This window comes from Rana temporaria, chromosome 4 (genome assembly GCF_905171775.1).
Source record: "Rana temporaria chromosome 4, aRanTem1.1, whole genome shotgun sequence".
In the NCBI taxonomy this organism is placed as follows: Eukaryota; Metazoa; Chordata; class Amphibia; order Anura; family Ranidae; genus Rana; species Rana temporaria.
In genome coordinates this window covers 460,104,308-460,124,920 of record NC_053492.1, presented here as the reverse complement: position 1 = coordinate 460,124,920, position 20,613 = coordinate 460,104,308, and the positions used below count along the sequence as shown (strand labels likewise).

At 43.4% G+C, this 20,613-nt stretch overlaps 1 protein-coding gene and 1 non-coding gene across 6 annotated transcripts in view; both read right to left on the bottom strand.

Moving 5' to 3' along the window:
- Positions 1 to 20,613, bottom strand: part of SPTBN1 (spectrin beta, non-erythrocytic 1) — a 296,583-nt gene that overhangs the window by 21,797 nt on the left and 254,173 nt on the right. For 2 of the 5 annotated variants that reach the window (XM_040351645.1, XM_040351646.1), the window contains 7 exons: positions 18,552 to 18,690; positions 15,414 to 15,498; positions 14,468 to 14,664; positions 12,205 to 12,314; positions 12,047 to 12,107; positions 1,249 to 1,347; positions 428 to 526 (listed from right to left, as the gene is read on the bottom strand). In XM_040351645.1, the coding sequence (XP_040207579.1) occupies positions 428 to 526; positions 1,249 to 1,347; positions 12,047 to 12,107; positions 12,205 to 12,314; positions 14,468 to 14,664; positions 15,414 to 15,498; positions 18,552 to 18,690 (790 nt within the window). The remainder of the gene's footprint in view (positions 1 to 427; positions 527 to 1,248; positions 1,348 to 12,046; positions 12,108 to 12,204; positions 12,315 to 14,467; positions 14,665 to 15,413; positions 15,499 to 18,551; positions 18,691 to 20,613) is intronic. The other 3 variants (XM_040351649.1, XM_040351650.1, XM_040351648.1) reach the window with 2 other exon arrangements.
- Positions 20,255 to 20,383, bottom strand: LOC120938437. The gene has a single exon (XR_005749054.1). It is a non-coding gene; the product is annotated as a small nucleolar RNA SNORA35 (small nucleolar RNA).

The following is a 20,613-nucleotide window of genomic DNA, read 5'->3' as shown; positions in this document are numbered from 1 at the left end:
ACAGTAGTTTTGAGTCTAGTGCCCCTCGCCAGAGCCATCGGCACAACACCCAATGATATTTTTCTCTGTCTGGTGGCATTGTGACCAGCACTCTAATGGGGGGGCATTCTTTCCACTGACCATTGAATTCATTTTAAGATGCCTCCCCCGAGGGATAACAAGTTTGAGGAAAGCCAAAATTAACCTATATATAGAATACAGAAGAACAGCAATAAAATGATAACGAGAGGAATCAGATGGAATAAAAATTAAATCAATAAATTGATCGAAGTCAAATCAGCTGTTGGAATTATCGAAGTGCCCAAATACCAGTGATTTAAAATCCGATGGTTAGAATTCCTTTAGGAGTGTTTTCAAAATCAATTTCCCTTTAAATTGATGCTGCTCGGTTTATAGGGATTCGGACACAAAAGTTACATAGGTTTACCAACTGAGTGGACTGCGGCTCTCCAGGGACAATCTCATGTACAGGTTCTCCTGTTTGTACACCATCAGAATACAAACCAACACTACTCAACAGTGTTATCTATGAAACAAAACACACATTACCCTTTCCTCTACTGTTCTCCAGCAATGCAGAAGGCACTCAACAGATCGGCCTTTCTCAACCAGGGCTCGGTTGAGCCCAGAGGTTGCTAAGAGTTCCCCCGACTAACCACAAATGTGAAGACCATTCTTCGTTCAACTGTCCATCTGTAAAGGTGATCCCCTGACTCACTGGTCATAAATGGAAGAGGGGACTTTCTTTACCGACCATCAATATAGAGGGCATACTTCTACTGACCAACAATTTAATGGCGGTGAGGGATTTCCATTGACCACCAATGTGAGGGGGCATTGCAATTTTCACTGTCTACCTATTTTGTCGTTAGGTTTAATAATCGATGTACTGTGACCTCAAGTTTTTTTTTTTTTTTTTAATAAGAGTTTCCTTGAGACCTGAAAATTATGTTAAGGGGTACCCCAGGTTTAAAACCGTTGAGAAAGGCCAATAAACAAATGGACAGATATGGCAATAACAAATAATAATGTAGACATGACTGAAATTAATCAAATTAAATAAAAATTAAATACATGAAATTATCAATTTAAAAATCAATTGTTGGAATTATCAAACTGCTCAAATACCAGCGATTTAGGATCCAATGGTGAGAATTCCTTTAAGGGGTGTTCTCAAAAAAATATTTTCCTTTAGATTGATCCGGGTCCATTTATAGGGATTAGGACACAAAAGTTACATATTTTTACCATTTGAGTGGACTGCGGCTCTTCAGGTCCAATCTCATGTACAGGTTCTCCTGTTTGGACACCATCAGAATACAAACCAACACTACTCAACTGTGTTATCTATGGAACAAAACACACATTACCCTTTCCTCTTCTGTTCTCCAGCATTGCAGAAGGCACTCAATAGTTTAGCTTCAGTCAACCCGGGGGGGTTCCCCCAAGGGCTGTTCAGGGTTCCTTGTCTAACCACTAAAGGCCATTCTACAACCAACTGTAAGTGGTCCCCAATCTTACGGGCCATTAAAGCGGAGGTTCACCCTAAAAACATGTATTTAACATTCCATTCAGCATAATTCCAACATTTACACTATGCCGTTTTTGTTTTTTTTCTGTACATACCGTCTTATTGTTATTTTCCACCCGGCTTCCGGGTTCTCACTCCCGCAGGAGTAGGCGTTCCCCTGCAGAGGCTAGATGATTGACGCCTTGTGAAAAACAGAGGCTAGATGATTGACGCCTTGTGAAAAACTTCCCCCCGGCACATAAGGCACGTCACCAGTTTTCCGAAAGTAGCCGAACTGCTAGTTGGCTCTATACGGCGCCTGCCGTGTAGAGCTGACTACGCAGGCGCCGTATAGAGCCGGCTACTTTTGGAAAACTGGTGACGTGCCTTATGCGCCGGGGGGAAGTTTTTCACAAGGTGTCAATCATCTAGCCTTTGCATAGGAACGCCTACTCCCGCGGAGTGAGAACCCGGGTGGAAATAATAAGACGGTATGTACAGCAAAAAAAAGAAAACACGGCGTAGTGTAAATGTTGGAATTATGCTGAATGGAATGTTAAATACATGTTTTTAGGGTGAACCTCCGCTTTAATGTAAGAGGCCATTCTCTGCTGATCATCAATGAAAGGGGGACCTTTCTGCACCGATAATCAATATAGAAGGCACATTTCTACTGACCACCAATGTAAAGGATGCAGGGGGCGACTTTCTTCACTGACCTTCAATATAGGAGGGCACACTTCTACTAAAGGGGGGTCTTATCCACTGGCCAATAATGTGAGGGGGGCAAACCAATATATTCAGTCTACCTTTTTTGTCATTATTGTATTTTCTCCAAAATTATAATCGCGCTATGTACTAGGCCCTGTAGATCCAATTATTTTTAGAAGAGACTTGAAAATCATTTCAAGGGTCCCCCTAGGTTAAAAAGGTTGATAAAAGGCTGCAATAGAACATCTAAATCTGCACAACGGTCAGTGAATTCAATGGATAAAAAAAAGCCTTCTTACAATTTCACCCGTTTGTTAAATTTTTTAAAGATCATGGAATTGTATATATTTAAATGCTATAAAAGCTTGTAACATTAACTGAAACGTAACAAAATATTACATTTTAAGGTTAACCATAAACGAATATACTCCATGTTGATTGTGCAAGCATAGTAAAACTTAACTATGTATATTGGGCCACTTCATTATATGGTTTGGAGGTATAAACTACTTCATGAACCACATTCAGATAACATATGTATAAATATAGATATTTTTAGTTAAATTAAATGTTATAATCTAAATTATGCTACTGGGGCATTAATAAAATTAAGGGTGTTATTTATAAAAATGATGGAGCGGTTTCTCATCGCTACTAGATCCTATACTTCCAGAGAATGAAAGATATGACACTGATTCACTGCCAAGGACGTAATGTCTAATGCCGCGTACACACGATCATATTTCAGCATTTCCAAAAAACGACGTTTTCCCAACTTCATCATTAAAACGATGTTGCCTACACACCATCGTTTTTATAAAATGATCTAGCAAAGCGCGGTGGTGTACAACACGTACGACGACACTATAAAGGGGAAGTTCCATTCGCCTTTGGGCTGCTTTAGCTGATTCCGTGTTCGTAAAAGACGATTCGCGCTTTTCTGTCTGTTACAGCGTGATGAATGTGCTTACTCCATTATAAACGGTAGTTTTACCAGAACGAGCGCTCCCGTCTCATAACTTGCTTCTGAGCATGCATGGATTTTTTTCGTCTTTTTAGCCCACACACGATCATTTTTTACAACCCGAAAAACAACATGGTTTAAAACGACGTTAAAAAATGCAGCATGTGAGTGCATGTGAGGGAGGAGTCTGGAGATGGCGCGGTCAGAGTGGAGGAGTAGCTAGACACGCCGCTCGCTCCTCAGCCCTGCTCTGAGCATACGCTAGGACCGGAGATGTTTGCGAGCCGGATCCCTCGATCCCTCCACTAGGGCATCCTCCTTTCCTCCCCTTTCCTCCGTCCCCCCTCCCGGATCGAGGCCCGTGCTTGGAGCGGGCTTGCATCGCCCTCAAACGGGTCTCCCAGATTCGTCACTACGTGGTCACGTGGGCGGAGTGGCTCCCCTGGCTACCCTGGATGGATGCGCTGCAGCGGTGTGTGGTCGCGATAGGACGGCGCATTGGGACGACGTGCCGAGCAGGGGGAGGGGGTGGTAGAGGCGAGTGAGGGCCGGAGCCCTCCCCTGTAGCGTCAGCTGTGCGGTGGATTCTTTCCCCCCCGGAGCGTGCAGGCGGCTGTGCGCCGCTCCGTGAGAGGGGGCTGAGGGAGGGGGAGATACAACGCCAGCCCTGCAACCCAAGAGAAAGATCACAGGCTGCCATCAATAGTCTGTCCAGAGACAAGCTGAAACAAGGTGAAACCCATTGTAGCAACTATTTTGCTTTTTTTCTGTGATAACGCTGCCAGACTGGTGAGTACATTTTTCAGCTTATTACACCCATCAGGATGGTGAGTACCAGTCTTCATTTAAGATTCAAGAACTAAAAAAAAAAAAGGAAATATATATCCATGGGACAATGTTGCTGAGGAGAATGGCTACTGAAAGTGACTGACGCAACATAAGGGATACAAGCTCATTAATGAATTATATGTGTCTGTAAAGAAGCCGGTAATTTTATAGTTCTTTTGGCAGCTCCCCCTTGACATTTCCCCTCTCCTTATTGGGATTTATTGGGATTAATTAAGGTATAGGGAGAGTTTTTTTTTTTTTTTCTCTCTCCCCTTTTTTTCTCCCAACAGTATACACGCAATCCATATTGAATTCTGTCTATAAGATACTTTATAAGATAAGATACTTTAGTATCCACAGTATACAGATGAGTTGGACAGAGAACGGGACTAAAAATCGATGGATATAATGGTAAAAGTACAGTACATAGTGTAATTAACCATACTATAGAGCCCTGAAACCGGTAAAAGAAGGTCTTCAAGATTGACGGGCACTTGAGACTAACAGAAGGCGGGGTCAGTATACGTGTTTGGTGCGCCGAATATCTCTAATCCATAGCCATAGCCAAAGAGTAGAAATACTATAGCAACTTTAAGCTCGGATATTAGAAACTCCAAAAGGTATTGTCTTGTGTAGTATACATCCCCCACAAGTGTAAAACGGACTTTCTATAGAATCCCGGTAAAGTGTCGCAGTTACAACTCAGGAGCGGCGAGAAGCACGGGTAAACATTCAGGACTATTGCAGGACCAAGAGGGGTGAAGGATGACCACAAGGGGAAAAGGTGTGAGAGGCGGGGCAACCCCAAAGGCCCCCCGCTTAAGTCAAAGTCCAGGCCCGATGTGCAAATTTGTGACCCACGGGACAAACGGGGATAATCAGCATATAGAAAAATCAACAACCACCAGAGGAGCCCAAGTGGAGAGGGAGAAAAAAAAGGAAAAGAAAAAAGGGGGTCGCTTATATTTTGGCGGACCCAGAAACACTCTCGGAGTCACTCCTAGAGAGTAGAATAGATCAAGATAGAGAAATAGATAAAGATAAAGAAATAGACCTTGAACAAAGAAATAAGGAGGAAACGCAGGACATGACACGTCTCCCAACAAAAAGGGAAATGGAAGGAATGTTTGCGTCACTAGAAAGATCACTCAAATCGCAAATGGAAAGAATGGAGAGAAACATGGGGTATATTCTGGAAAGAGTGGAAGAAGTGGAAAAAAAAGTCGATCATAATGCAATCTCAGTTAAAAAACTAGAGGATGAAATAAAAGCATTAAAAACAAACCAGCGAGAACAGGCATATAAATTAGAAGATCAAGAAAACAGGGATAGAAGGAAGAACATAAGGATACGTGGAATCCCAGAAACGACACAAGATGAGGATCTCTCAGAAATAATAAGGAAGATCTGTAATCCAATATTAGAGAGAGAAATAACTTCTCCACTAAAAATAGAACGAGCACATAGGATAAGACGCCCTAGAGAGAGAGTACAGGACTACCCAAGGGATATTATTGTTCGATTTGAAAGCTGGGAAGAGAAAAACCAACTATGGAGAAAACTGAGAGGGAAGCCGCCATTAGAATATGACCAACATATTATTCAAATATACCAAGATCTGTCACAAGAGACGTTAAAAAGAAGAAGAAGCTTAAAACCCCTGTTAGGAACCTTACAGGAACATGGTATACAATACAATTGGGGATTCCCAGCCTGCCTAATAGGCAGGAAAAACGGTATCTCTGCAAGATTAAGGTTCTTAGAGGAAGTTCCAGAGTTTTGTCAGCGACTGGATATCCCAATACCATCTAAAAAAGATTAACAATGTTGAAGTGACGGCGGAGGGGGGGGGGAGCGGGGGGGGGTGGGGGGGGGGGCGGGGGGGATGGGGAGGCATAAATATAGTAAGCAACAGGAGTGGGGTTGAGGAGAGGGAGGACCTGGAGAGTACTCCTTCCCCAGTCTCCCATGTATGGGAGATAGGAGACCGGGCTAACATAGAATTCCACCTCAGCCGGAGGAGCAAAAGAGCGCCTGGAGCGCCAAACAAGAAAAGCTCCAATATGACCAAAGGGTCAAGGATCAACCAAAGGGAAGGGGGGAGGAGGGAGGGGATGAGAAAGCCCCAAATAAAGATCATAGGGGCAAGGTACGAGAGGGGGGGGGGGGTGGAGGGGGGAGGAGGGGAGGGAGGGCGGGAGAAGGGGTTAGGGTGGGGGAGGGGAGGAGAAGATTAGGGAAAGGGACCCAGATCTGTGTGTCATGCAATAAGGAAAAACAAATGCTCTCGAGAAAAGTACAGGGGAAAAAAAAAAAGAGGAAAATATGACAAATATAAATTTCTTAACTTATAATGTAAGAGGTCTCAACTGCCCGGAAAAAAGGCATATGGTATTAAGAGAGGTTGAAAGGTACTCAGCGGAAATAGTTTTTTTGCAAGAGACTCACATAACATTGGACTCTAGTGTTAGACTGTATTCTCGGGCAGTCCCCACCTGGTACTATGGGGATTCTCCAAAGAAGAGAGCCAAAGGGGTCGCCATAGGAATAGGGAAGAACATCTCCTTCATAGTAGAAGATAGGAAAGTGGACCCGGAAGGCCGTTATTTGTTTTTAAAAGGAATACTCCAAGGGAAAAAATATACGTTAGCAAATATATATTGCCCAAACAGCCAACCACATAAATACCTGAGGGGGATTTTGAATGCTTTAATGGATTTTAGACTTGGACATGTAATACTCGCAGGAGACCTCAATCTTTCAATGGACTATCAACTAGATAGTACGTCTGGGGCACAGAGGCGAAATATTAAACAGCTAAGAATATTAGAGAAAAAAATCCACAGTCACTGTTTAATAGATCCTTGGAGAATAACATATCCAAATAAAAGGGACTACACCTACTTCTCTTCCGTGCATGGAACATACTCAAGACTGGACTATATAATGGTAGACCACGAGTTACTGGAAGAGGTAGTTAAAACTTCAATAGGGGTAACTACAATTTCAGACCATGCTCCGGTAATAGTAAAAATCAGATTCAAAGAGATAGAGCAAAGAAAAGGATCATGGAACTTAAATGAAGAACTTTTAGAGGACAGCGAGGTAAATAACATAGTGAGAACTGATTTGGAGCAATACTTCACCCTCAATAATACACCTGAAGTAAGGGTAGCCACTGTATGGGAGGCCCACAAGGCATACATTAGAGGGAAACTAATCTCGATAGGAGCAGGGAAAAAAAAAATAAGAAAATTAAACATGGAAAAATTAACAACTGAGCTATTTGAATTGGAGCAAACACATAAAGAGCGAGGAGAAAATGAAATTTATCAAGAAATTGTTGCAAAGAGGGCCCAGCTCAGAGATTTAATGAAGGTTGAAACAAGGGACATATTCAAAAACGTTAGAAAAGAGAGGTATAAATGGGGGAACAAACCAGGGAAATATTTAGCAAGAATATCCAGGGAAAAAAAAAAGAAAAACTACATAGAAAAAATAAAAAACCAAGACGGCCAAATGAAATATAGGACGTCTGAAATTGCTGAGTCCTTTCGGACTTTTTACAGCTCACTATACGCAATAAGAATAAACGAAACTCAAGAGCAGGAAAATATTAGAAAAAAGAAAACTAGGGAATACCTAGAAGAAGTGAAATTACCCAAAATCTCTCAAAACGACATTGAATCCCTGGAGGCTCCAATAACTCAAGACGAGGTATATGGAGCTTTCCAGGAAACACCGGGTGGTAAGAGCCCAGGCCCGGATGGTTTGCCGATCATATATTACAAAAAATTTAAAGAACTCTTGGTCCCAGAGATGTGTAATTATTTTAATAAAATAGGGGAGGAAGAGGAAATAAGAAAAGAATCCCTAATGGCAAATATTACTATTATCCCTAAAACAGGAAAAGATGGAACTCTGTGTTCTAACTATCGACCAATCGCATTGCTAAATGCAGACTTGAAGGTATATGCGAAAATATTAGCAACCAGGATAAAAAGTTTAATGCCGCAATTAATAAACACAGACCAGGCAGGTTTCGTAACAGGCAGAGAGGGAAGAGACAATAGCATAAGGACCCTGCTGTTAATGCAACAAGATCCAAAAAAGAAACCCCCAGTCGTACTCATGTCTCTAGATGCCGAAAAAGCATTCGACAGAGTCGACTGGGGGTTTATGATGGAAACCCTACAAAGTATAGGCCTAGGACCAAGGTTCATGAAATGGGTAAAGAATCTATATAGCCACCCGACGGCAAGGGTGAAGGTCAACGGGGGTATGTCGTCTGTGTTCGAAATGAAAAACGGAACCAGACAGGGGTGCCCACTCTCACCTCTCCTATATGTAATAGCTCTGGAACCTTTGTTAGCAAAAATCCGGGAAAACCCGGAAATAGGGGGGGTGAGAGTGGGAGATGAAGAACACAAGGTGGCGGCATACGCAGACGACATACTCCTATATCTGACCAAACCTAGGGTGTCCCTCCCAAATATCATAAAGGAAATAAAAAGATACGGTGAACTTTCAAATTTTAAAATAAACCCGATAAAAACAGTTATTTTGAATCTAGGGATAGATAAAAAAGAAGCTGAAGAACTACAGAAAGAGTTCCCATTTACATGGGAAAAAGAAGCTATAACGTATTTAGGAATAAAAATTACATCAAGATTTGAAAAACTATACTCGGTTAATTTTGTCCCCCTAATTAATGAAATTAACCAAGACCTGAAAAATCTTGCAAAAAAACACATTTCTTGGATAGGTAAGATCAATGCGTTTAAAATGATGATATTACCGAAGATTATATATAAACTTCAAATGCTCCCAATAAAAATACCGCAAAGTTTTTTTAAAGTAATCAAAACAGTAATCTTAAAATACATATGGACAGGTAAAAAGGCTAGATTAAGTTACTCATTGTTGAGCATGAAAAAAAAAAGGAGGGGGGTTGGGGCTCCCTGATATAAAAAGATATTACTCTGCTGTTAATTTAGCTAGGTTGGTTGAATGGTCAAATATATACACAAAAAAAAAATGGGTTCGAATGGAAGAAATATTAAGTAGCACACAATTAAATAGAAATGTATGGATACCACCTAAAATGAGGGAATTGGGCACAAATACACATAGTATTACAAGGAATGTACTCAGAATATGGGACACAATATTTAGACGGGAAAAATGGGAGTATAACTCTCCATTGATTCCTTTAGTAGGCACAAATTTCTTTCCACCAGGAAATGGAACACGTTTTGGAAAGCTACTGGGGGAAAAAAAATTAAAAGATATAGTCACACGGGGGAAAATTAAATTAAGACAAGATATAAAGATAGGAGAAGGGGAACACATGATGAGTGAATGGGAGTATATGCAGTTAAAACACTTTGTGAGCACATTACCACAACCAATTAGGGAAGACAAGACACTACACCCAATAGAAAAAATTTGTAATATGGATAAGCCCCTGATACATGGTATATCAAAGACATACGGGATACTAACGGAGCTTGAGTCCCAGGAAACTCTCCCCTTTTTAGAAAAATGGGAACACGACTTGGGTAAAAGGATTGATAAACAACAAATGATAGGTGCAGTATACAATCATGCCTCTGACAACATCACCATCGAAGCAAACTACAAATGTATGGTCCGATGGCACTTGACCCCATCGAGAATGAGCAAGATTCACCCAAACAACTCAGAGTTATGTTGGAGAGACTGTAAGCAAAAAGGAACAACTATGCATATATGGTGGGACTGCCCGAGAGTGCAAGAATACTGGAAAGAAATTTTGGAATATATCGCAGAAATAACGGGGGAGAGGATTCTTTGCAGCCCACTGACCTGTATGTTTCACGCAACTGAAAAAACAAAAAAACAGTATGGAACAACGTTGGTCCCAGTGCTACTAAATGCAGCGAAGGCTCTGATTCCAAAGAACTGGCTACACCCAAAGAGGCCAACAATTAAAGAGTGGATAGAAAGGGTGGAATATATAGAAGAGATGGAGTATCTTGCCTGTAGAGAGACAGGCGGCGAAGATAAATATAGAGTGGTGTGGGAAAAATGGAAAGTGTTCAAATCTACAGAAAAGTTTGCCCAGGGAATGGCAGAAGCAGATAGGAGAGAAACCAAATAGAAGACAATATGGCACACAGATCTAGGGAGAGGGGGGAAAGGGGGAAGGATAAGAGGGGGGGAAGGGGGGAAAGGGGGAAGGGGGGGAGGAAAGAGGGGGGAAAAAAAAAAAAAAAAAAAAAAAAAAAAAAGGGGGGATAGTCACTTATAATAGTAAGCAATTCAGCCAGACTGGTTAATCGGTAAAAGGGTAATTAATGGTTTAAAAACGCCAAGCTTACAATTGTACAGAAGAAAATAAACTCAAACAAATAAATAAATCTCACGAATGATGCAAAGCCACAAGAGATACGTTATGGGCGGTCGAACCGTGAGCTTGTCTCGCTGCTAAAATGTGAGCAGAGTCTGACGTAGAAAAAAAAAAAAAAAAAAAAAAAAAAAAAAAATGCAGCATGTTCGAATTTTTTTTTGTCGTTTTTCAGAACCTGAAAAACGATGTGAAGCCCACTCACCATCATTTTAAATGACGTTTTTGAAAAACAACGTTTTTTTCATGCCGAAAAATAATCGTGTGTACGCGGCATAACTGTTTCCCAAATGTGTTTGTACAATTCAAAACAATTGATCTGAAGATTTGTGGCTATTTCTACCTTTCCTACTCTAAAGCCAACGTCAGCCGGCTGGTTGGTAACTATAAACCCTTTGCTCTGTTTGATTCGATGGTCGTCCAGCTCCATAGCTGGACATGTCAATAGAGGACATGAATCTGCAGCATAAGAGACGGTTCGCACACAGGCGGCGCGACTTTGGGGGCGACTCGGCAAGGCGATCTCAAGGCGACTTGAGAGGCAACTTGCAAAATGACTTATGTATTGAAGTCAATGCAAGACGCCCCCAAAGTCGTACAAGGATCCTTTTTCTAAGTCGGAGCGACTTGTGTCGCTCCTTTTAGAACGGTTCCATTGACTACTGCGGACCGCGACTTGTCAGGCGGCTGAGTCGCCTGACAGGTCGCCCCTGTGTGAACCGGCTCTAAAAACTTTGTTCCAGAGTATTCCCTTTTTTCAAAGTATACATGTTCTAACTAATGCTGGCCATACACATACATATGACAAGATCATAGATCAGATTGTTTCAAACACTCAATTTCGGAAATGATCCCTTTAAAAAAAAGCAAAGAGAACCATTTCTTTCAACTGGTTCGATCTTCAAGAAAATTTTACAAGAAAATGTCTGATTGAGCCATGACTGAGATATTTTTTTTCCCCCTAGAATTGATCCTTTAAGTCAGGGGTGCAATTAGCGGACCTCCAGCTGTTGCAAAACTACAAGTCCCATCATGCCTCTGCCTCTGGGTGTCATGCTTGTGTCTGGCAGAATCTTGCTATGGCTCATGGGACTTGTAGTTCTGCAACAGCTGGAGGCCTGCTAATTGCATATCCCTGCTTTAAGTGTAATACTACATGTATAGCCAGAAAAAGAAACCTGGTTGGCGAGCAATATGCGACAATCACACTTGCACTTTCATGTAGAGCAACAATAGCAATTCCTGAAAACAATACAAAATCGCACAACTTGTACACTCGCCACCAGATTTTACATACAAAAAGGGGCTGATCTATAGTAAACCTGTCTGTACCCTTTATAGTTCCTATAAAATCCCTGGTTGTAGATATCTATCATATGTAAAGGATAAAAAAAAAAAAAAAAATTCCTGCGCATACCTAGCAAATGCATCAAATAGTACCTGCCATTAGTAAAGTCCGATAAAAGACGATACCTAGATTAATAAACATTATTAACATCACGTTTCAATGCGTTTAGTGCGATAAGCACCAGATAACGTGTGCTCAGGGTTGATGGGCTCACAGTCCAGACCACTGCCGGTCATTGGCTGCTCTCCGGCTATTAAAGTTTTTGTAGTTTTGGTAGGTTTGTGATCGGTAACTAACCCGTGGAGAATCTTGGTCAGATGGTAATCCATTCTGAGAAATCTGTTCTTCTTTTCCATCCCTTAAAAAAAAAAAAAAAAAAAAAAATAGACACATCAGATATCTAGATAAATTGCTGATAGAGTTACTAGTAGCCAGCAAAAGCGCAAATCTCTTACCATTGCTGTGGCGATTCTTCTTCTGACACTTTCGGGCTCAATTCAGGTGTGGGAGGCTTACGCTTCCTTTCCTCTTCCTCTTGCATTCGACGGACTTCCAATAATTCCAGCTAAAATGTCAGACCAAATGATTACTCATGACAGATAGCAACATACTGATTTTTTTTTTTTTCTGGAAAATTAGTCACACAAATCCCTATCCTGTCAGAGGAGAGGAGACATATCGTGTGTTCCTACTAAGTAGGAATAACGATATGTCTCCTCTCCTAGTCAGTCCTATATACAGTTAGAACACACTGAGGGAACACACATTTAACCACTTTATCGCCCCCCTAGCGTTAACCTCTTCCCTGCTAGTGACATTTCTACAGTAAATCACTGCATATTTATAGCACTGATCGCTATAAAAAGTCTGTGTAATATTGCACTCCAAAACCCAACGTATTATGTCTTAACTCTTTATCCCCACGTTATGATTTGAAACGTATTTTCCTTAAAGCGCCATTTTCTGGCCCCACACTCCAGTGCTCTATACCAGTGTTTCTCAACTCCAGTCCTCAAGGCGCCCCAACAGGTCATGTTTTTAGGATGTCCCTCAGATCAAACAGCTGTGGTAACTACTAAGGCAGTGAAACTGATTAAATCACCTGTGCAAAATAATGGAAAGCCTGAAAACATGACCTGTTGGGGCGCCTTGAGGACTGGAGTTGAGAAACACTGCTCTATACTGGCAGAGCTGAGTAACAGCCACACCCATAATTACGACTGCCCTGCCACTGATTTCTTGTAAAGAGGAGGAGTCATGTCAGACAAGTTCTATTAACCGGTTCCCGACTGGCTCACATCTTATTACTGGGAGCAGAATTGCACCCCTGGGCGAAACCCCGTACAGGTTTCCCTTTTAGAGTCGCCAGAGGGCGCACACTCGCGCCGCCAGAAGCACGCCCCCCCGATGCACAGAGGGGGACTCTATGCACGTGGCCGGCGGTCACGATCGCCGCTGCCCACGCACAGGGATTTGTGTGTAAAAACACAAATCCCTGTCCTGTCAGAGGAGAGGAGACATATTGTGTGTTCCTACTAAGTAGGAACAATGATATGTCTCCTCTCCTAGTCAGTCATATCCCCATACAGTTAGAACACACTGAGGAAACACACATTTTAACCACTTTATCGTTCCCTAGTGCTAGCCCCTTCCCTGCCAGTGACATGTATACAGTAATCAGTGCATATTTATAGCACACTGAGGAAACACACATTTTAACCACTTTATCGTTCCCTAGTGCTAGCCCCTTCCCTGCCAGTGACATGTATACAGTTATGATTTGAAACGTATTTTCCTTAAAGCGCCATTTTCTGGCCCCACACTCCAGTGCTCTATACCAGTGTTTCTCAACTCCAGTCCTCAAGGCGCCCCAACAGGTCATGTTTTTAGGATGTCCCTCAGATCAAACAGCTGTGGTAACTACTAAGGCAGTGAAACTGATTAAATCACCTGTGCAAAATAATGGAAAGCCTGAAAACATGACCTGTTGGGGCGCCTTGAGGACTGGAGTTGAGAAACACTGCTCTATACTGGCAGAGCTGAGTAACAGCCACACCCATAATTACGACTGCCCTGCCACTGATTTCTTGTAAAGAGGAGGAGTCATGTCAGACAAGTTCTATTAACCGGTTCCCGACTGGCTCACATCTTATTACTGGGAGCAGAATTGCACCCCTGGGCGAAACCCCGTACAGGTTTCCCTTTTAGAGTCGCCAGAGGGCGCACACTCGCGCCGCCAGAAGCACGCCCCCCGATGCACAGAGGGGGACTCTATGCACGTGGCCGGCGGTCACGATCGCCGCTGCCCACGCACAGGGATTTGTGTGTAAAAACACAAATCCCTGTCCTGTCAGAGGAGAGGAGACATATTGTGTGTTCCTACTAAGTAGGAACAATGATATGTCTCCTCTCCTAGTCAGTCATATCCCCATACAGTTAGAACACACTGAGGAAACACACATTTTAACCACTTTATCGTTCCCTAGTGCTAGCCCCTTCCCTGCCAGTGACATGTATACAGTAATCAGTGCATATTTATAGCACTGTCGCTGTATAAATGTCAATGATCCCAAAAAAGTGTCCGATCTGTCCATCGCAGTACTGCTAAAAATCGCAGATCACTGCCATAAAAGAAAAATGCCACAAATCCCATATTTTGTACAGTATCAGCAAATTACATACTAATTGTACTGGAAAAGAAAAAAAAAGGGAAAATACCGTTGTAAGTCTTTCCAAGGCTGAAAACCTTTCATCCCAAGTAGCTGCCGATTTCTCAAATGCCTCGTGCCTCTTGATGAGTTTTTCCACTTCGTCTACGCTCTGGCCTATTTCACGACTTGACAGGTATGGCTCCTGTCCATACAACCAGGCCTCGGCGACACTGGCGTCCCGGGAAAACTGGTGCACCTCCAGAACTGACAAGCAAATGAACAAGAATTAATTATTGGCACTATAAATGGAAAAGGAAAAGTGACAACAGGGAAACATAGGTTTGCTTTTTTGGGTGAACGATTTTCCAGCTTAAAAGCGGAGGTTCACCCTTAGAGAGCACTTTTCCCCCTTAGATTCCTGCTCGTTTTGTCTAGGGGAATCGGCTAATTGTTTTAAAATATGATCCGTACTTACCGTTTACGAGATGCATCCTCTCCGTCGCTTCCGGGTATGGGCTGCGAGACTGGGCGTTCCTTCTTGATTGACAGTCTTCCGAGAGGCTTCCGACGGTCGCATCCATCGCGTCACGATTTTCCGAAAGAAGCCGAACGTCGGTGCGCAGGCGCAGTATAGAGCCGCACCGACGTTCGGCTTCTTTCGGCTACGAGTGACGCGATGGATGCGACCGTCGGAAGACTCTCGGAAGACTGTCAATCAAGAAGGAACGCCCACTCCCGAAGACCCATACCCGGAAGCGACGGAAGAAGATGCATCTCGAAAACGGGTAAGTACGGATCATATTTTAATACACATAGCTGATTCCCCTAGACCGAACGAGCAGGAATCTAAGGGGACAAGGGCAAAAATTTAATGTGTGTCAGCATTTTCCTCATATGAGGGTGTTGTCACTAAGTCACTTAAAGGGTTTTTAAAACATACATTTTTCATTTTGATTGTCCCGTGTGTGTCAGTATTATGTATATACTATCTATAGGATTAAACCCGATCTTACTCAGTCTCAGCCATTCCCATCGGTCCTCCCACTTGTCAATCATTTCTTTTCTCTTCTCAGTCAGTTGTAACAATTTTTCTTTTATCTACAGGTAAAGAAGACACCAAAATTGAGCTGAATGAAATAAAAACAGATGTGCATCGTAAAGCTGGATATACAATTTTCTGCAGATTTTTTCCTTTAGATTTACCAAAACCATATAATATGAGGTCAAACCTTAAACCGTACACACGATCCAATTTTATGGCCATAATTGTCTGATGGATAATCTGACCGTGTGTATGCCCCATCAGACAATTGTTGGCTGTTCATGCTCACCAACCGTCTGACAATAAATCAGTTACGGCGGATTATCCGATCGTGTGTAAACAAGTCCATCCAACTAAAATCCGAAGTACGAACACGCATGCTCAGAACCAATGCTAAACATCAGACAACAATAGCAGAAGTTGCCCAAAGGTTGGCGGTAGAGCTGGGCGATTTTCTCCCCCCCAAAAAAGCTTAAGAAAAAAAAACAAAAAAAAAACCTGATTCACGATTCTAATCAAGTTTTTTTTTTTTTTTTTTATGGACACCGCGCCGGTCCTGAGGAGCTGCGGGCAGGAGTTTTTAGGCAAAGGCCGCGGCCTTGTCTAAAAACTCCTCCCCGCAGCAGTGCCGGTGATCTGACGATCTGGTTCCGGCTAACGAGCTGGTTCCTTCAAGGACTGCGCAGGCGCAATCCTTGCCGACGAAAATCTCCGAACCTCGGCCGGCATCCAGGGTGACCTGGAATTTGAAGAAAGTGGCTTTGCTCGGACGGTTTGCTCCGCTCGCTCGGCCTCCTGGCTCTTTTTTTTTAACATCCTCCAATCCACGGGGATGTTAAAGAATGAGCCTGGATGCCGGCCGAGGTTCAGAGATTTCCGTCGGTAAGGATTGCGCCTGCGCAGTCCTTAAAGGAACCAGCTCGTTAGGGGAACCTTAACGACAAGTCACGGGTCCTGGTGAAAAAAATAAATAATCAAAAAAATCGATTTGCTGAAAATTTTAATCGATTTGACCTCTCAAATCGATTTTTTTTCCCAGCCCTAGGTGGCGGTAAAGAGCTGAAAAACCATGTGGTTTGGTGATTGTTGGCTGAAAAAGTTCTGCTGTCTGTATGCAGAGCAAGTTCACGGCCAACGCCCTTCGGACAAAAATCCACGGAAAAGTTAGATGGAAGTGCGATCGTGTGTACAAGACTTACAAGTTTCAATTTGTATGCAATCAGGCAGCCCCTTCCACTATATGGCCTTGGTAAATCTAAAGGAAATCAAACTACAAAAGTTGTATAGTGCTTAAAGCAGACCTTTTCCATCTATTAAATCTTCTGCCCTTGTTGTCGTTTTAACTTTGGATAGTAAAAGATTTTTTTTCTGCCAATAAATACCTTATACAGCCCACTTCCTGTTGGTCTAGTAATTAGCCTAGGCTTATGACATCATGCACAGCTCTCTCCCTCAGAGTTTGCCAGAAAGGGAGGGGGGTGAGTCAGAAGACAATGAGATCTGTAGAGCTGGAGGTATGCCTCTGTGTAAATGGAGCCTGGATCCCCCTGGTGCCTGGACCAACATCCGGCTCTGGCTCTTAGCAAGCCGCTGAGAGCCCGAGTTAGCCACCCCCTCCACAGCCAAGTGCTCCAGTGAGTGAGGAGGGAGCAGAGAGGAGAGCTGTGACTGACAGTTGGCAGCTCTCTGCTTGGGGAGCTGTCAGAACCAAGCAATCAGCAGTGTTCGGTCGCTCAGTTCTCAGTGCAGAGGCGCCGGGGGACAGATGCAGTATCGGACCGATGCTGCATCCACCTAGGTGAGTATTAATATGAAAAAACAAAACAAAAAAAAAAACACTTCTCTTTTAAATAGTGTTTTCAGTTTGTGATAAAAAAAATAAAAATAAAAAAAAATTGTTACCCCAGCTCCACCACCAATATAAAAGTCCACGAACTGTGATCCGGTGTTCTAGCCAGAGCGTTCAGGCCCCACAGGTCTGATTCTTAAATCAGGAAGGCCTGCAACTCAGATGCTCTTGAATAAAAGTACTTTATTGGTTACATGGATACAGGTTATACACTGACGCGTTTAAACTATGAAGCCTACAAAGCATGAAGCAAGCTTTGATGAAGGAAAAAAAAAAGAAGATGTACTAGGATACGTTCGCCATCCTTTTGGCAGATCGGATCAGATGACAATCCAACCGCCCCATAGAGAACAGCTGCATTGCGGAGCGGACACGGACCTGTCATCCGCCAGCTCAGCGGAGAGAAACCCCCCACCGAGCAGGCATGGACGAATTCCGCTCTGTCTGAAAGGGGCTCATTTATCAGAGCTGCCAATGAAAGAGCCGATCCATTACCTCTGAGCAGGGGCGGACTGACAACTCATGGGGCCCCCGGGCAATCGAAGATTATGGGGGCCCCCCGGGCAATCGAAGATTATGGGGGCCCCCCGGGCAATCGAAGATTATGTGGGCCCCCCGGGCAATCGAAGATTATGGGGGCCCCCCGGGCAATCGAAGATTATGGGGGCCCCCCGGGCAATCGAAGATTATGGATTACAGATGACCACTACGCCAGGAGGCAGTGCAGAGACGGGGCAGCTAAAAGCATGTCAGTTTCGGACATATCAGGGACAGATGTAAAAAAAACGATTTTTACATACTGTCCCTGGTTTTACTGAGCCTGGCAACCCTGATGGGGCCCCCTAGTGGCATGGGGCCCTCGGGCAGTGCCCGAGTGGCTCAATGGTCAGTCCGCCCCTGCCTCTGAGCCCTTCTTCTGTTAGATAATGCTATAAAATGCTGAGTCAGCACATAGAAGCTAAATTTCCCATCTTTGCATGCACATAAAAAGTAAGCATTTTATTTTCCACAGACAGTTATAATTTTCTTAATCCAGAGACACAGCAGTGAATCATGGAGAGAGAGAGAGAGGGGGGGGGGGGGGGGGGTAGGAGGAATACAGTACAATAGGCAGTAAAGGCTGTTCTATTCCAGGAGAATTGCTAGGCGCAGGGAGAATGCTCGCCAACCTTCCTTCGGATGACGCGGTTTGCCTTTGCAGCAGCCAAGCACATGCAGATCTGCAATGCAGCTGAGCTATAAATGATCGGGGCGGATTACCTCTTCTGTTGCATAGTGCTTCCTCGCCAGCAGAGACTTGCCCAGCTCAATGCAGGTCGTAAAGCTGTCATTCCGGGCATCAATTTCTGCTTTAATGCCCTGGTGATTATTCATGAGCAGTTCTACTGAAGAAACATCCCTGCAAAGGCAAAAAGCACAAATCATTGTACAGCTCTATAGAATGGAGGAACGTTGGAATGCAGTAATCTCAATCTATATAACCTGGTTTGCACAAATAAGTATGTTGTCCATAGACTTCTCAAAACTCTAAATAATGAGGACAGGGTCAGATAGACCCAAAATCATTACCCCCCCTTTTTTTAAGTTAAAGCGGAGGTTCACCCTAAAAAACATTATATACGGATTACATGCAGCATACTTCCGACAGCTACAGTATGCTGGTACTTTTTTTTTGCTGTACATACCGTTTTATAGTTTTTTTCTTTTTCTTTTCCGACTCCCTCTGGGAATAGGCGTGCCTATAAAGAGGCGTAGAAGATTGACGTGTGCATAAGGCGCATCATGCGTTCCAAAAATAACTAGGAGCCGTGCAGAGCCGACTGCACAGGCGCCGCATATAGCCGAGTCCCAGTTTGGCTATTTTCGGAATACGGGACGCGCCTTATGCGCACGTCAATCTACGCCTCTTCATAGAAACGCCTATTCCCCGCGGGAGTGAGAAAAGAAAAAGAACTATAAAACGGTATGTACAGCGACTAGGAGCCGTGTAGAGCCGACTGCGCAGGCGCCGCATATAGCCGAGTCCCAGTTCGGCTATTTTCGGAATGCGCCTTGTGCGCACATCAATCTACGCCTCTTCATAGAAACGCCTATTCCCCGCGGGGGTGAGAAAAGAAAAAGAACTATAAAAAACGGTATCTACAGCGAAAAAAAAAAAAAAAAATACCAGCATACTGTAGATGTCGGCAGTATGCTGGATGTAATGGTATATAATGGTTTTAGGGTGAACCTCTACTTTAACCACTTCAACCCCAGATCTTTCATATACCTTTAAAAGCAAAAGCTCAAAAATAGAATTTTTTTTTTGAGCTTTTGCTTTAACCACTTCAGCCCCGGAAGAATTTACCCCCTTCCTGACCAGGCAATTTTTTGCGATACGGCGCTGCGCCGCTTTAACTGACAACTGCGCGGTTGTGCGACACGGTACCCAAACAAAAATGAAAAGTCCCTTTTCTTTCTCCCACAAATAGAGCTTTTGATGGTATTTGATCACCTCTGCGCAGGGCCGATCCTCACTATAGGCTCACTATGCAAGCCGCTTAGGGCCCCGCAAAGCTGCGAAGGGCCCTCCAAATTACTAGAGGCCCCTTTTGCACTATAAACAAAAAAAACAGACGGACTATTTAAAAAAAAAAAAAAAAAGCAATATTTTTTACTTGTATGCGCCTGCACAGTACAAGGGGGTCCTTATCCGGCATACTTATTCGGCAGAACACCGGCAGCCTGCGCCAGAACAGAAATGCAGTTACTATACAGACAGAGTCCATCGGAGTCGGAGTCCGCGGCCCCCAGAAGGAAGATGGATGCAGGCACATCACGGGCTTCGTTTTCAGTTAAGTGCCACATAATGGGCTAGTTTGTGATGCGGTGGTTTGGAGTAAAACCAATCAGGGTTTACTTCCTCTTTAAAGGGGGCAGAACTGGGGTATAGAAAATGGAAGTCGAGGCGTTTAGCCATTAGTAAGTGTTCCCAGCTATCGGAAGGGTCGGCCCACAGCAGAGTCCAGCCTTTCTGCAAGAAGGGAGTTATTCTGGCACCGGAATGAGACCCCAGAGTCAGAGGAAGACCAAGGAGACACTTGACAGTGCGGAACATTTTTTTTTATTTTATTTTTATTTGGGTACAGCGTTGCATGACCGTGCAATTGTCAGTTAAAGCAACGCAGTGCCGTATCGCAAAAAAGATGGCCTCTTACAGAGGTCAAATGTTTAAACTGATTTCTTAAAGTGGAAGTAAACCCATCTATTTACCGTTTCAAATAAGTTACATTTCCGGCACTTGCCAGAAATGTAACCCTTCCATTGGTTGTGCTCTCAACCA